This window comes from Pelodiscus sinensis, chromosome 2 (assembly GCF_052426305.1).
Source record: "Pelodiscus sinensis isolate ZL-2025 chromosome 2, ASM5242630v1, whole genome shotgun sequence".
NCBI classification, from domain to species: Eukaryota; Metazoa; Chordata; order Testudines; family Trionychidae; genus Pelodiscus; species Pelodiscus sinensis.
In genome coordinates this window covers 232,108,536-232,125,844 of record NC_143053.1, presented here as the reverse complement: position 1 = coordinate 232,125,844, position 17,309 = coordinate 232,108,536, and the positions used below count along the sequence as shown (strand labels likewise).

Genomic DNA, 17,309 nt, shown 5'->3' with positions numbered 1-17,309 from the left:
TTTTAACCAGTTCTCAATCCAAGAAAGGACCTTCCCTCTTATCCCATGGCCATGTAATTTACACAAGAGCCTTTGGTGAGGGACCTTGTCACTACTATACTATATCAACTGGATTCCCCTTGTCCGCATGTTTGTTAACCCCTTCAAAGAACTCTAACAGATTAGTAAGACAGGATTTCCCTTTACAGAAGCCATGTTGACTTTTGTCTAACAAATTATGTTCTTCTACATGCTTCACAATTTTATTCTTTACTATTGTTTCGACTAATTTGCTCGGTACTGAAGTTAGGCTTACCGGTCTGTAATTGCCAGGATCGCCTCTAGAGCCCTTTTTAAATATTGGTGTCATGTTGGCTACCTTCCACTCATTAGGTACGGAAGCCGATTTAAAGGATAGGTTACAAACCACAGATAATAGCTCAGCAATTTCCCATTTGAGTTCTTTTAGAACCCAGGATGAATGCCATCCGGTCCCGGAGATTTGTTAACATTAAGTTTTTCTATTTGTTCCAAAACCTCCTCTAATGACACTTCAATCCGGGACAGTTCCTCAGATTCATCACCCACAAAGGACGGTGCAGATTCAGGAATCTCCCCTACGTCCTCAGCCGTGAAGACTGAAGCAAAGAAATCATTTAGTTTCTCCGCAATGGCTTTATCGTCCTTGATTGCTCCTTTTATAGCTCGATCATCTAGGGGACCCAAAAGCTTTTTAGCAGGTTTCCTGCTTCTAATGTACTTAAAAAACATTTTGTTGTTTCCTTTTGAGTACAGGACTGTACTTGATTTGGTGATTCTCTCTTTTCTGTTTGATTTTTATTAAAAGGAATCCTATTCCTGGCGCGGTCCATTTTCCTAGTACAACCAAACCCTTATGCTGCTTTAAGTTATGATAAGAGGAAACTGTATACTGAATTTAGTGGTCTTAGCTCTTACCGTTTGGGAAGAGTTCTTGATCAAACAGACAAACTCTCTAAAATATAGTGATTAGCCCAATCACTTTGAGAGGCCATCATTATGTCATCAGTGTGTTAGAGCTACCTTCATTTACAAACCTTAATTTAAAATGAATTTTCAATCTGATGCACCATATTGTCAAAGTAGTTTGCAGCAGAGCACATGGCACCCTGAATAGGGTCAGCTTCTCACTTATTGAATGGTAAAGAACTTTCCATTGTCAACTTGTTTTCAGCACTATGCATATAGAATCACAGAAAACTAGAACTGGAAGGGACCTCGAAAGATCAAATCCAGTCCCCTGCCCTCACAGCAGGACCAACCACTGTCTAGATCATCCCTGATAGACATCTATCCAAACTGCTGTTAAATATCTCCAGTGGAGATTCCACAACCTCCCTACGCAATTTATTCCAGTGTTTAACCACCCTGAGAGTTGGTATAATTATATTATATTTAAACATAATATAACTTCTGCAAGTGTCATATCAGTGAAAATATTTCTTATTGTCAATGCAATAATTAATAGAAATATAGAGACCCTTGTTCATACATGTAATGTCTTATACCATCCTACAGGGTCAAGAGAAGTATGGATTATTAAATGTAACAAAAATTACAGAAAATGGGAAAAAAGTTCGGTAAGTCTACACTTAATTTTATCTTCTTTGTTCTTTTTTTCTAGTTCTATGTGTTACTATTTATCAAAGTAAATATGCATTGGAAAATATTGGGATTTTTTTCACAGCAGGACTTTTAATCTGTTTTTATCACCTCTTTATTGTGGATAGAATTTGTAACACTTCTGCATAAATTTGCCTCAGTTTCTCTTTGGGACAATTTTCCTATCCCAAAACTAAACATGAGATTCTTTTGGTAGACTAAAAGGTCCTAGACTTCTGGCAAGACAGATTATGGCATATCAGGGTTTTGAATAAGATCTTGCTTTAAGTTGAAAGTGCACATTCATATTTAATTTAGGTTTGATATCTGAGGCTGCATCAATTAATTGAATCACAAGTTCACCTAATTAGTTTTTGTTGTAATTATGCATTTCCAAATTCCAATTAAACTGATTAAGGAGTATGCTGATGAAAGCTATTAATCACGTGTGGCATTGGCAATTTAATTAAGAGCATGAACATAAGAATGGCCATACTGGATCAGACCAAAGGTCCATCTAGCCCAGTATCATGTCTTCGAACAATGGCCAATGCCAGATGCCCCAGAGGGAGTGAACAGAGCAGGTAGTCAACAAGTGATCCCTCTCCTATCATCCATTTCCAGCCTCTGATGAGACTAGGGACACTATTCCTACCCATCCCACCTAATAAGTATTGATGGACCTAACCTTCATGAATTTATCAGGGTTCAAGAAAGAACTAGATAAAGTCCTGGTCTTCACAACCTCCTCTGGCAAGGAGTTCCATAGGTTGACTGTGCGCTGTGTGAAGAAAATCCATTTATTTTGTAGACATATCATTGAAATGGCACTATTTGAATTTTTCATGGTTTGAAAAATGAAATAATCCAAAAAGAATGTTTAGAATATTACCACTTATAGCATTTTTTTTTCAACTATATTGTCTCATGTTTCTTTGTACCCCTTTTGCAAGAAATCGAGAGTATCTCTAGGACATGTCTTTTGTTGTGCCACATTGTTTTGCCTTTATTGATTCCTCAAGTATCAGTTTCATATTTGAAGCATTAATCCAAAAAGCATTTTATAATTTGTTTAGCCATACTGAAAAATGTGCACCAAGGCAAGCTGTAATTTAACAACAAATTAATCATAATAGCCTAGAGGAAAGCTTCCTCAGCCGGAAAAGAGAAGATAGGAGTTCAAACCTCACTGTTTCTAAATACAGTGTAAATTTCTGTGCAATTCACTACCCTTATTGACAACAGTCCTCAACCCCAATCTAGAAGACGGTTAATGAAGAACTGCCAGATATTCACCCACCCTAATTGGTTTGTTTAAATTAGAGAGTTCTTTTACAATATCCTTGCCAATACAAAACTTAGATCTCTGAGAAGTCCCAATCTTATCTTCTGTACTACTCTGACTTTCAAGATACCTAATCCTGTTTTGGTTATTTTCTCTCTAATCATTATAAAACTAGATTCATTTCCCAGAGCTATGGATAGATTCCAGAATTCCTGATCATTAACAATTTACTGCTGTTTAGTAACCAGTTGTATAACCCACTGGGAAAGTGGTAAGTCCTCCCCAATAGCAGATCTATGGAGGTATTAGAAATTACTCCTGTAGCTCTAGTAGTAAGGTATCTGAGGGCTTGTCTCCACTACAGGATGGATTGATGGTGCTCCAGTCAATCCAGTGGGTGTCAATTTAGTAGTACCTACTAAATTGACTGCTTCTCACTCTCCTGTTGACTTCACTACTCCACCAGAATGAGATGATTAAGGGGAGTCAGCTGGAGAGTTTCTATTGACCCAGTGCAGTGTGGATCATACAATAAATAGATTTAAATTACATTAATTTGAGTTATGCTACTAGTAACTCAAATTGTATAGCTTAGATCGACCAGTTGATGTAGTGTAAACCTGACCTTTAAAGGTCAAGAAGTACAAATCCCGCTGCTTATCTGTGGGGGATTGGAATGGTTATGTGTGACTCTCACAGTGATTAGACCACTTTAAAAGTAGATTTTGTACTTTAAATGTGATTGGAAAATTGTGTGAATCATTAAATGCATGTTTGTCATTTATCACACATTTTGTGTAACTTGTGTAACTTCTTGTGTAACTTACTTGGTCAATGTGTTGTCACATTTTGTAACAAATCTACGGAGAATGAGTTTGTGACAGCTCAAGACCGTCACTCTTGAGCATAAGTTGTAAAGGCTCTTAGTTATGGCCGTCATTGGTTTAATCCTTTATGCTGGCCAACATAGTAGCCATCACTCTTGTAACTGTCTTGCATTGGAATGTTTGAAGTTTAAATATGCCTCATTATGTCAGGGAATGGAGAGGAAAAACAGATCTGTTGGTATAATACAAGCACATGCACCCCATCTGCTGCAACTGCATCTGGCTGTATCCAAGGTCTAGAAGTCCATGAGAGGCCCTGGTGCACATAGGGAAGTGACTCCTTTAGTAAAGTTCCCTCTGGCTGACAGGTTATGCTGTCACTGCTAAACAGAGGGCTGCTTTTGTTGTACTTAACTTTTTAAATGGTGATAAAATGTTAGACACACAGACGTTACGGAGGCATACCATAGCTTCTCACAATTTTCAGGTGGGTCAGCACAGGAGGAGTGTTGGAAAATCAGTTTTCTCCCTCTGATTCCCAAGCAGGTACAATTCTTGTTATTCCTGGCTGTGGAGTTGTTCACTGAAGTCCATCAAAATGCTTTAAAAATACATAGGAAATTAATGAACAAAAACTACATTTTGTGGCATTGAAGATTGACAGCATCTGCTCAAAACCTTAAAGAGATGGATATCTTAAAAGGGAAAGACCCGAGCATTTAGCATTTCCACTTTCTTGTTGCATGCAGCCGTCAGTAACTCACTCTACTGTTCCATAAGGCTTTAATTTCCATCTCCAATAGATACTCAAAAGCAGTAGATACTCAGTCATCAGATTTACATTCTAAAACATAACCTTAAATGATCCAGCATGTATTCATTTGTTGATAGCTCTAAAGCAGTGGTCCCCAATCTTTTGGGGCTGCTGGGCGCCGGGGGTGGCACCGCGCATGCGCCGTGCACCCGGGGCAGGGACCGCACATGCGCCAGGTGCCCAGAGCACAAGAATGGCTCGAGCCAGCACTGGTCACTAGGCAGGTGCACATAAATGCCCTGGCGGGCGCCATGGCACCCGTGGGCACCGAATTGGGGACCAGTGCTCTAAAGGCATATGAGTGCAATCTGCTAAGGTTTTATGTTGGAGTGCTAGTTTGAAGTTGGATGAAATTGATTAGCTGTGAAATAGTTAAGTGTTGGAGTTGAGAGGAGTGAGGCAGTTCACATTAATTAGGCTATGTCTACACTACTTCAGGAAGTCTAAGGTATGCAACATAAGGTGAGTAACGGTAGCTGGAGTCAACGTACTTTTATGGGGGGTGATCTACACCATGGTGACTCAATGGGAGAAATTTTCCTGTTAACTTACTTTACCCCATTTGCCTGGGTTAAGCATAGGGGTCAATTGGAGAGTGATCTCTGGTTGATTAAGCTGGTCTTTACTAGACCAGCTAAATCAGCTGTTGGCTGATTGATCTCTGTGCACTAATCTCAACTGTAGGGTAGGCCTGCTCTAAAAGTAGTAATTTATCCATCTGTGGCATCGGTAACACTAAAGCGTTTGTTGAGAATACTTCTGTTTTACACAATTATTTTGTGTATATATATGAAGAGTTATAAACTAAACGTTTTTAAAAAATGAAAGCAGAAATATTAAAGAAACCAGTAGGCCACCAAAGCAGTATTGGTATGATATACCACAGAGTACTGGCTCCATCTTACCTCTGGCCTTGGTAATGGTTGTCTTCTCCAATTTCTGTGAGTCCTTGCTTAGTGCCACAGATGCCCACTTACATTATAAAAAGGAATAAATATGCATGTTGTAGTATGGGCAGGCTGATGTTATGAGACAACTTTTGTAATTCTACCTATTTTTGTTTTAAATGTTGTATTAATGTAAAAATATTTTTTATTTACCTCAGATCAGCTTTTCCTTTACTCTAATTTTAAAATGTAGAGTATTCTGAATGTTAGTGTCTTGGTTAGACTCACATTCAATATTTTATTTTTTGTTCCAAACAAACCCATGAAAAATCATACAGCTAGGTTTAGGATAGCCATTTAGATTATTCAACTTCTACTTAAATAGAAGCAGTATGACCATCCTATCTTTCTACGTTATTTATTATTTCATACTTAGGCAATAAGACTAGAAGACAGGACTACTCAGGATTTGTCACCTCATGGGTGTTCAGAAATGGTAACTAACAGACTTGTATTTGTCTGAATTGTAAACGCAATACATTCTTTCAATCCAAACACAGAATTAGTATATTCTATCAAATGTGGTACACTTGTATATTGTATAGGCATGAAGTACTGTGATCAGTCAGTTTCATGATTATGCAATGCTTTGACACAACCTAATATTTTGCAGCTTGGGCATGCCAAATTAGCATCTTTGAGGTCATAATTATACACTGTTTCTTCCAGTGAAACTGGTAGCTTCAGCTACTAAGGAGTTCTCTGTTTGATTTACACTTTGAAGGCCAGCTTGGAGCTATTAAAAAAAACAAGTTCCCCATCACAAATATAATAGTAGTATCACTGAGTATGTATTTAGTTAACTTTGCTAACATTCAGTTCAGCATTGTAGCAGTGATGGATAAAGTGAGGTAGTTTCACTTTATCTACAAACATATAAATGTCAGAATTTTAATTGCAGGAAGAACTGGATGTCATCGTGGGCAGTATTACAAGGTTCATCGTTATTGTTTACTAAAACCCAAGGATCTGGAACTAGTTGGGTAAGCACTTCACCTTATCTTCTTGCTTTATTTAAATGTGGATCAGATTAAGCAAAATAAAGTCCAGCTATTATCTGTAGAATGTAAATAAAAAAGGTGCACACATCATTCAGATGAAACAAGGAAGGTGACAGAGGTGAAAATAGTTTAAGGTAAGTAGCTGTCAGTAGTGATGACGGGGTAAGAAAAAACCAAATGTACTTGTTTTTATGTTACAGAAAATCTTGTGATTTATTCTTACCACTACTAATTTAGAAAATCAGAAAGGGTTTTCAGTTGTCTTCAAGTTTGTCAGAATTAAATCAAAAGAGAGCACATTGCGGAAGATACTTGAGGCCAAATAATGTCATTGATACTCAGTCAAATAATGTCACCAATGCATTTCTGAATTGGGTCTGTTTTGTGTGTGTGTTTTGGTTCATGGATTAGTTAGTAGCTTGAAGAGATTTTTTCACACTTTGAGGTAAGTTTGAAATAAACATATAAAATGAAATCATAAAGGATTTAGCTCAATTTATTACACTGAGGAATTGAATTAACAAGGGTTGTTAATGGTGTCCTAAGACTTGAAAGCTCTTCAGATTTATATCCAACCAAAATTGAGTAACTCTTGTTGTTGAAATGATTATGTATATATCCAGCTGCATCTCAAAAATGTCTTGCTATCCATTTTCTTTCCAAATTAGATTTTATACATGATCAATAAAGTTCTTATTTAAAATATGTATCTAGTCCTATTTAAACTTAATGAATATACATTGATATTCTAAACTCTAGCAGCTATATTTGACTAGGATGTGCTATTACACTAGCACATTCTCTCTAGAACTTTCTCTGCTTGATTGACCATCTGCTGTTTCACACACTGTATAAGAAGCAAATTGTTATTAACAGTTTTCCTGTAGGACTGTTTTCATTTCAAATATCTGAAATCTTGTCATTTTGAGGAAATGTTAATCATATTGGGATATGACAGGTAGTGGATCTAGTAATCTAAGGAGATGTTTGCAGAATAACAGAAATAGAATAGAAAACAGGCAAGAGGGTGTGCATAGGGGGGTGGAAGCATAGTTGAGGATGCATAGTGAACTTGAAACTCCTAAAAGGATAAAGGAAACAAATGTTAAGTAACTCATGCATCTGTAGTCATTCTAACATTGGGTAGAAGACATGCTTATAAGTAATATATTTTTTTTATAAAGGAAAAAATCAATTACATATAAATACTTAAATGTTTTTCTGTGAAGCGCATGTGATTTTTTTTTAACATGGATTCAATAACATGGCATATTAAAGAAATATTGGAGCATCTGGAAAGGTGAGCATGGAAGTGGAAATGCTAAATGCTGGAATTAGTGTAGTGATTAGATTTGACAAGGATACAAACTTTATTTTTTCCCCTTTTTATTGCTGACTGGATTAATTAGCTTAATTTCACAACTCACTTGATAAAAACGCATATTCGACTACATATGATCATAAGAATTCTGATGTTCTGATGCCTGTATAAAGAGGACTCCTCCCCTTTTAAAGCACATTGCTGTTGTTGGTTTCCTCTGATAGTTTTAAAGTTTTCTGTAGCTGAAGGTGTATAACATATCTGGTAATCCTGTAATCTTCCAAATCAATTCATAGAATCTCTGGCTGGAGCTGGGATACTGAACTGGGAGGGTTATGGGTCTGAGGTGACACTGAGCAATCTCTTTCGGATGCTTGGCTGGATGGTTCACTTGCTAACGATTTAACTGATCAAGCATGACATGAGGAAGGAATTTTCCCTTGAATCAAATGGGCAGTGATTTTGCAGGTTTTTTGGCTTCCTCTGCAGCATGTGGGTCACTTACCAGGATTATCTACATATATCCCAATTATTCCACCTCACCCCAATCCCAGAGACATGGGCAGCAGGTATTGCAGGCAAGGGAAGGCATTGCCCTCCTAAAACTGCTCCAGCTTCTGCCAACTGGGAAGTTTGTGGCTGTGATGTAGCTGCCTAGACTTCCAGCTGGGAAAGCTGGAACTGCTGCATCACCTGGGAGGAGGGCAAACTAAGGGGGTTGGAGGCAGTGGCTTGGGTGGGAGCTAACCTCTGTGAACCAAAGTTAGCTCCAGTGGGAGAAAAAGGGTGGGCAGGTTGCAGAAGGGACAGGGCTGGGGCTTGCCTTCTCTAGCTGAGTGTTCATCCATCGCCTATGCCCCAGGTGCCTTAGGCACTGGTGCACTTGTCCTTTACTGTGACACACAACTATTCTTCTGTGGGACGTATTTATTATTGTATTATGTTTAGTGTTTGGGTGGTAGTGTGGTAGCCTACAACATACAGGAGGCCAGACCTGATGATATATTATCTTCTGTGGCCTTAAACACTGACTTTGATGCAACTGTTAATATGTAAGCAAATAAAGCCATTCATTCAATTCTAGTTCTGTTGAGAGAGCTGATTAGTCTTTAATAGTCAGTTAAACCCAATTTGACATGGATCAGAAAAGACCCCAATAATACAAACAATAAAACTTTTTTAAAAGGGGGAAAAAAAGCATTCAGACAGTTTTACAAATGAGTGTAATGTTTATGAATGCACAGTTAAAAGGTTGGTGAACTGTGGAAAAGTTTCAGCATAAAAATTAAACGAATACAGACAGTACATGTTATATCATGTAAGCAAATACAAAATCATGATACAAATACAAAAGTTAATGAAAAATTAACTTTTACGGGCTGGACCTCCTTGGTACTGCACCCTTGGGACCTGAGAGACCGGGGTTGGTCAGGCCTCTGGTTTTCCTCGGGTTCTCCTCCTGGCCACTGCCCTGACCAGCATGCTGCCCCTGGCCTGCTTGCCAAGCTCTGCTCCCAGCATCATGGGCCGCAAGCCCCACTAGCCAGGCTCCCTACCAGCCCACCAGATTGGCTCCACTCCCAGCTATTCTGAACCTGTGTGATTGGTCCTCTCTGGTCTAGGGTCTATCTGGTTCCGCAACATCTATGGTCCAACAGGACCACAGATGTTGCAGGATCAGAGCGTTTCAATCTATATCCTTTCAGGATCTAATTTAAGTTACAAGTACATATATCGACCACTATATGGTAAAATATTTGTAGGTAGTACCTTTATACAATGCTATCAGTATAGACAAGCATTTAAGTTATCAAGAGAGTATCTGTTTTCAAAGACTATGTTTCTCTGTGTGTATGTGTATATGTATGTGTGTATTTATACACTTTTCTGCTATCCCTATAGAGTGAAAAAGTAATACAATATTTTAAAAACTACTGCTTGTAAACTCTTATGCTTCAGAAATAACCCATAAGAATATTTGAGCACATGTTGTACAGTCATGTTTAAGATTCACTTGAATCCTATTTAAGACACAAGCTTAGTGTCACCATCACCTAGTTGAAAAGATTTGTTTAGTGTTTGCATAGTGATTGATATGTCTGCTTTTATTCTTGTGCATTGCTTTGTGACTTCATCATTTTTCTTCCTTTTTCTCACCAAGTCATTTTGCCAGTGGGGCTTAATTCCTGAGCTCCTGCTCTCGCTGTTTTCTTCTTGGAAAAATGCTCTCAGTGGTCGGCCTGCTGTCACCTATGTAAACTGTGATCCTGTTTCAGCTATCACTGTATGTGTTCTTGTTACATGCCTCTTGCCACCATACTATTTTATTCACTATCAGTATCTTAAAATAAATTTGAAAGATACCCCATTTCACCAAGAATTGCTAACTGAGTTGAAGTAATACTTGTGCTTCATGTTTTCTTTTCATCTTCTGGGAGCTTTTTGTAGAGTTTTTTTTTAATGCATCACGGTTGTATAAATTAAAACATTATCAGGTGTATTCCGGTAATCCTGTAATCACACTAATGGAACTAAATACAAAGATAAACCACTTCATTGGCATGAAATTCTAATCCACATTTTTCTAGTCACTAGAACCATTAGTACCTGACTAATGGAGAGCATGATAATAGTATATTAACAGCTTTTAGGGCATATGTCTAATTCTTTCTAACAATGCAACTAATATAGGATGTTTGGAGGATATTTTTATGCATTTGATTGAATGGTCTGTTTGAAATCTGTCAATTTTAGTTGTAAATGAAATAGCTAATGGTTACATACCTGCTATGACACTTTGTGCATTATGGGACATATAATGCAGCTGAAATAAGAGAAAAATGTCAAGGATGTTTTTCTGCACAGCATGTAGAAAACTGATACAAAACACCATACCAGTTTACACACAATAAGGCAACCTTCCTTGGAATAGTATGGATATGGAAATGCTGTATTCTTAGAAAATCAAATATTTATAGACGAATATGTTACTGTTGAGCTACCAAGATTGTTGTAAGGGGTAGTAATTGGCTTGTTTAAGCTGTCTTCAATTCTGCAACATTATCAGTTTTTTTAAAAAAAGTTAAAGCTCAAGTGCAAAACTTGAAAATCTATTTTCAGCATGTTTTGATGGACTGAAATATTCCAAAAAAATAATTTTGATGATATAGTGGTGCAGTCATCTTTAATTCCTTTAGAGGAAAGGGGCTATTAACTTAAACATAGTCAGGCTACTTGAGATTCGATATGGCTGCGAACATCTCACTTATGGAAATCACTTTTGATGATCATTGCTTTGGTAGGTTTTGCAATAGGAAAATTTAAAAGCAACACGGCTACATTTCTATCACTATTAAACTGATATAAACTCCTTTCCATTGTCAGTCAAAATGTGCATGAAATGTTAGACCTAGGCTGCTCATACATATTTACCATCCATTGTTCCTGATTTTTTTATACATTTTTTCAGAATCTGAACTGATTCTTAAAGAAATTTAGACTTTTAGTTGCTGAATGACACTCTGGTTATTAACTGTTGGGTACCAAAAGCTTTGTCCACTGCCAACTGTTGTAAGCTGAGTAATCATCCTTTTGTTCCATTTGTGGCACTTAACCACAATGAGGCCCTTATCTGAGACAGGCTTTTAGGCGCTATGGTAGAACTCATAATAAATATTCTGGGATAATCTGAGTTGTGTGATCCTACAAAAATAGAACAAACTGCTTTGAAATGCTCAGCTATCAACCCGCATTAAAAATCTACATTATCTGTGACTTTTAAATATGTTTATATTATTAAGTACATACTATATCATAACTTACCAGTTTTGTTCAACTGTCTATTTAAAAGCATTAAAGAATAAAATAACAAGGCATTATCTCTAATTGGAATATAAAATTTTTCTGGAGTATTGGTTCAAGTTTAAAACAAGCTTTTCCTTAATAATTTTTCTTCTGCTCTTTTGTTGGAAAAATAAAGAAAACCGCAAAATCCCCTGTCTCCTGAATGGAGTTGAGACATATTGTTAGTCAGTGTGGAGAAGACTGCACTGATGCTACGCGTAGGGTTCCTCTTCTGTGGCACTCCACACACACATTCATTTCACCTTTATAGAAAGACAAAATATATTTAAGGCATTTTGGAACCAGGAGTCTTAGTGGGATGGTAATGACACTGCATTTCTATGCCATCACCACTTCACTTTTGATTTTCCCCTTTTTGGGCTAATTAAACTTTGATTATTCATGTTTTGGTCCAAAATGACCTTTTTATGTTTTAAGACCACCATAGGGGTAGGCCCTTTAAAAGAGAAGTAAAAGTAAAGTGAGGGGTGAAACTCCAGTGAAAGATCAGCTTCCCATTTAAGACATATCTACCACAGCAACAATCCATCTTTGTTTTAAATTTTTATTTTGTTTCATAAAATCCAACACAGCTTGTTAAACAAGGAAACTGTGGTAGCCCTGATGTTCGGAAAAAGAGTGAAAAAAGAAAGTTTGTAGGTTAAATCCCATTTTCACAACTTATGTTGGTTAATTAGTTGAATATTCGGTTTAACCTAATATTCAATTTCACTGTTTAACCTAATATTCAATTTCACTGTTTAACAGTGAAATTGCTTTCTGTTTCTGTGCAGCAGTTTATGTTGCAAATGTTTTAAATACAATTTTAATTGTATAATCAATTATTGGGTTTTATGAAACATTGTTTTTAACAAATATACCTTCAGTATACGAGAAAGAGAGAGAGAAGTTTTACTATATTCTACAAGGGTATATTTGTTTGTCTTGTAAAACCATTAGTTCTTTTAATGAAGCATCCAGGTGTTGATTAAATGCTAGAATGACTTCACCAAAAGCCAATCTGTTTGCAGCTTTGGACAATCTGTGCTCAGAGTCATGCTATAATCAAATTATAATTATACAACTATTACATTAAAAATTCTGTGTTGGAGCTGTTTCTTTCATTTAAAACATTTATCAATATTATCATACACTTACCTAGCTTTGAAAACAGACCATTCTTTGGAAACATTTAGTTTTTCATGGTACCACTTTTGTTGAGTAGTTGGCAGAATACTTTACTGTGTGTAGAATATAAAGTTCTAAGCTCTATTATATCTGCCGGGCACAAGTCTGTGTACACTTTTTAGGGGTAATTAATAAAAATCTTTTTATTCTTTCTTTCAGAAGTTTGGTGTCAATCAGTCTAAACCAGAATTTACAGTGGATCTCAGAGGGGCATTTATTGACTGGGCATCAAAGGACAAATCCAGCAAAAAGAATGTTATTGAGGTAAATTTATTTACTTTTCTGAAGTGTGGCTCTGTTTTGATAATTTACTGTTCTCCAGAGGGGGGGAAAAGCTTTTCTAAACTTTAAGAAGGTCAGAAAAAAATTGGTTGGTTTAAAGGCATATATGTCCCAGAACAATGTCAAAAGGCATTGTTTTACTAAGATAGATAGGTATGTATGTTACTGTAAGCGGAAGCTACATATATTTTTAATATAGTATATAATATATAATTACTTTTTAATGTACATTAACTTTCTCCTTTTCAGTAGAATCAATATTTGAATCTTTATAACAACACCTGAAAGCAACAGTCAAGAACATAATATTAGCTGAGACCAAAATACTATCTCTTACAAATAAACTGTTATTTGCTGCTAAATAGAATTCAGTTTTACATCTGTGTTTTGAGTAACTTAGGCACTGATCAACGTGTTATACTCTTATCTTATTTCTTAATTCTGTTATAAGAATGGGACTATCTGATAATATCTCTTGGCTCTGTGTACGTTTATATTTATATTATCAGCACAGTTAACTACAACATGCTACACATTGTTCTCCTGTCTGATTATTTAGGTTGTACTGAAAACGAGAGGACAAAGGTCACATAAGAACGGCCATACTCGGTCAGACCAATGGTCTCTCTAGCTCAGTATCCTGTCTGCTGACAGTGGCCAATACCAGATGCCTGAGAGGGAGGGAACACAACAGGCAATCCTCACATGATCCCTCCTCGTCACCCATTTCCAGACAAAATATCTTTAAAACTTTCTACATTAACCAAACAATAATTGTATAGCATATATGTAGAATAAAGGATAGTGCAAGATTCATGTTAGGGTTTGATATCCTGTCTGACACACACAGGGTTGCACTGCAATACGAGTTGCATGCTCATGTGCAACTGTTGATATTAACTTGGGATTAAAACACTGACTTATTCGCAATATTTGTATTTTATTTTAATTCTAATAGAATATTTCTATTCTTTAAAGCTGAAAACTCGCCAAGGAACTGAACTCTTAATTCAATCTGATAATGACGTTTTTATTAATGAGTGGTTCAAAGTTCTTAATTATACTATCAGTAATCAGGTATGTACTTAAATTTTGAAGATACTTTTTCAGTACTGTCAAAATAGAAATTGTTTTGTGAACCTACTCCATGATTCCAGCTCTTCAAGCACAAAGTGTATCACTCATACTTTCATTTCTTGACTTCTTAGAGAGTGAGTACTGTATATTGTAGGTGGGAAAAGGAAAGTAGCTAGTTCAGTGATCCCTGCTGCTGCCTTGCTAATGTTATGGGAATAGGCATTGTCTAATAGCATACTTGACTGGAACTACAAAGACCTGGATTCAGTTTTCAACATTTTATCCATTCTCCTAGTTGTTCAAGAAGGAGCAGAGAATGAGGAAGTGTTAGGGTTAACTTCTAACCTTGTTTAATGGATGATTGTTGTAATTGCTAGATTTATAAATGTGTAGATGTGATCAGAGCATTGATTACTGTTGAGTTTTTAAAAATAAAAATCCCTTACTCTTTCCTCAAAGTACCGTAATGCCCATTCAGGCCTGGAAATAGTGTGGAAATCAAGTCTAAAACAGACTTGTTACATATTTATGAAGTAGATGTACATCATTCCTAGAATCATGGAACAGTGTGCAAGGGACATAATATGAAGATGTGTCACTAAAGTCCATGACAGCATCCTTGCCAAACTACTAGTATCTCTGGAATTATGTGTTCAATGCAGGTATCACGTTGCAGACCGTTTCACTGGGGCTTTGGCAAAATCCCTCTGATTAGTTAGAACTTGTGCCTCATCGTGGAAACTAATCCTCCTTCTTCGAGTGCTTGCTCATGTCCATTCTGATTAGGTGTACGCGCGCCGCGTGCAAGGATTCCGGAGCTTTTTTTCCCTTAGCAGTACCCATAGGGCCAGCAGGGAGCCCACTGGAGTGGCGCCGGTATACTGGTGCATATATACCCCTGCTGGCCCTCCCACCCCTCAGTTCCTTCTTACCGCTCGTGACGGTAGCTGGAGCGTGCTTCAGGCTATTGCCTATCTCTTAGCAGCTTATCTCTTATCCGTTGTATTATAGTTCGCAGTTGAAGTTTCTTTTCTAGTTAAGTAGTTAAGTACTGTAAATAGTTATTTAGATAAGGGAGCAGTGGAACCCTCCCGCGAGGGGAGGGCATGCCAGGGCCCCAGGGCTTCAAACCCTGTGCCTCCTGCTCCAAGCCTATGCCCTGCGGAGACCCTCATTCTGACTGCCTTAAGTGTCTGGGTGAGGCTCATCGAGCTGAAAGCTGCTCTATCTGCAAGAGCTTTAAACCCAGGACTAAGAAGGAGAGGGACTTCCGACTAAAACTCCTGCTAGTGGAGTCGGCACTGCAGCCTCAGGGCGAGGAGCGGCCTCACTCCACCCGCAGCGCACCGACGGCAGCACCGTCGGACAGCAGGGCACCGAGACGCAGATCGCCGTCACCGGTGCCGAAGGCCTCCAAGAGCTCGAGGTGTCGCTCGGCAGAGAGGAGTGCCTAGAAGGTGCGCCCTAAGGAGGGGCACCTTCCTTCTAAGTCCTCTAGGAAGAGGCACAGCCCGGGCAAGGGCAAGAGCCCTGGGCAGACAGTGGGGCTAGGAGAGGTCCGTCAGCCTTCCACCCAGAGACTTTTGAGGCAGCCCGGGACCTCATCCACATGGCGGTGGATGAAGGGGAGGGCCCGGTACCGCAGGAGCGGACAGCGCCGGCACAGGCCTCTAGTGACCCCCAGCAGGACAGGGCTGGGCCGTGGGAGCCTCTGGGCAACGGGCAGGCCTCGGCCCAGCAGCAGCAGTTTCCCCCGGTGTCGGGGAGAACACTGGCACCGGAGCCGGGACGAACACCGGCACCGACCCTGGGCCCGCTTCCCACGGCACCAGCAGCGACTCTGGGAGCGTGTGGGCTTGCTACGCTGACGGCACCGGTGCAGGGTCCGGTGCCGCAGATGGCTCCCTGCGCGGTGCAGGGCCCCGCACCATATTACGCACCGCCTGCGGTGCCGCAACAGGCGCCCCACACGGCACCGACGCTGTTGCCGCTCCCGGCACCGATCCCTGCTTACTCCTTGGGGGCACAGCAGCAGAGCACGGCACCGGTGCACGTGACGGCACCAGAGGGGTACGCACCGGTCTATCAGATGCACCCGGGCGCGGTACCGCCGCAGCAAAGGCCTCCACTCATGCCACCACCGGCACCGCGGGTGGTGCACAGGGGCAAGCCATCGGCCATGGCAGACCAACGTAGGGTGTAGTCTTCATCAGGGCCTCCATGATCGGCATCAGAGTACTCTTCGGAGTCGGAGGCTGAGTCAGTGGTTTCGACCGGGCCCTCATATAGGTCCCGGCTTCACCATAGGTCTCGCTCGTCGGTGAGATCATCTCACCGGGATCCGATGGTCCAGCAGCAGTCGCGGGGGCAACCCCAGTGGGCTTTCTGGATGCCCTGGGCATACCATCAGGCCCAGGGGCCTCTCCCTTCAGGGCCAGCAGTGAGGTCATCTCGAAGAAGTAGCACCCCATCTGCCATCCCCTTGACAGCCCCGCCCCCCCCCCCCCCCGCCTGGAAGTGGCTCGCCCATGGCTTCAGGGCCGAGACCCCCGGTTATTGGTCAGGGGGAACCGGGGCCACAGTTGACCGAGGAGGCAATCCCCTCAAGGGACTTCTCGTCGTCCTCGCCAGACGAGGCCCTGGCCGACCCCGCACCTCAGCCCCCATCCATGGACTCCAGGGCGCACCAGGAGCTGCTCCGGAGGCTGGCGGTCAACCTTGCGGTCCAGCACGAGGAGGTTCACGAGGACTTAGATCTGATGGTGGACATCATAGTGGCAGCGGGCCCTGGTCGGGTGGCACTCCCACTGAATAAAACGGTGGACAAGGTGTCTAAAACCCTGTGGCAGACGCCGGCCTCTATTGCACCGACCCAGAAGGGGGTCGAGAGTCGATACTATGTACCCCAGGAGGGGCATGAGTATCTGTTTACCCACCCGGCTCCGGGATCCATAGTGGTTCAGGCCGCTGGGCAGAAGGAGCGCCAAGGGCCTCCAGGCCCCACTCCAAAGGCAAAGGAGCCTAGGAGATTTGACCTGCTTGGCCGGAAGGCCTATGCCACAGGGGGCCTCCAGCTAAGTATAGCTAACCAGCAACTGATGCTG

At 40.2% G+C, this 17,309-nt stretch overlaps 1 protein-coding gene across 10 annotated transcripts in view; it reads left to right on the top strand.

Moving 5' to 3' along the window:
- Window positions 1–17,309, top strand: part of ARHGAP12 (Rho GTPase activating protein 12) — a 142,446-nt gene that overhangs the window by 101,622 nt on the left and 23,515 nt on the right. For 7 of the 10 annotated variants that reach the window (XM_075922649.2, XM_075922650.2, XM_075922658.2 and 4 more), the window contains 5 exons: window positions 1,537–1,598; window positions 6,395–6,476; window positions 9,977–10,099; window positions 13,006–13,110; window positions 14,107–14,205. In XM_075922649.2, coding sequence (XP_075778764.1) covers window positions 1,537–1,598; window positions 6,395–6,476; window positions 9,977–10,099; window positions 13,006–13,110; window positions 14,107–14,205 — 471 coding nt within the window. The remainder of the gene's footprint in view (window positions 1–1,536; window positions 1,599–6,394; window positions 6,477–9,976; window positions 10,100–13,005; window positions 13,111–14,106; window positions 14,206–17,309) is intronic. The other 3 variants (XM_075922653.2, XM_075922657.2, XM_075922652.2) reach the window with 2 other exon arrangements.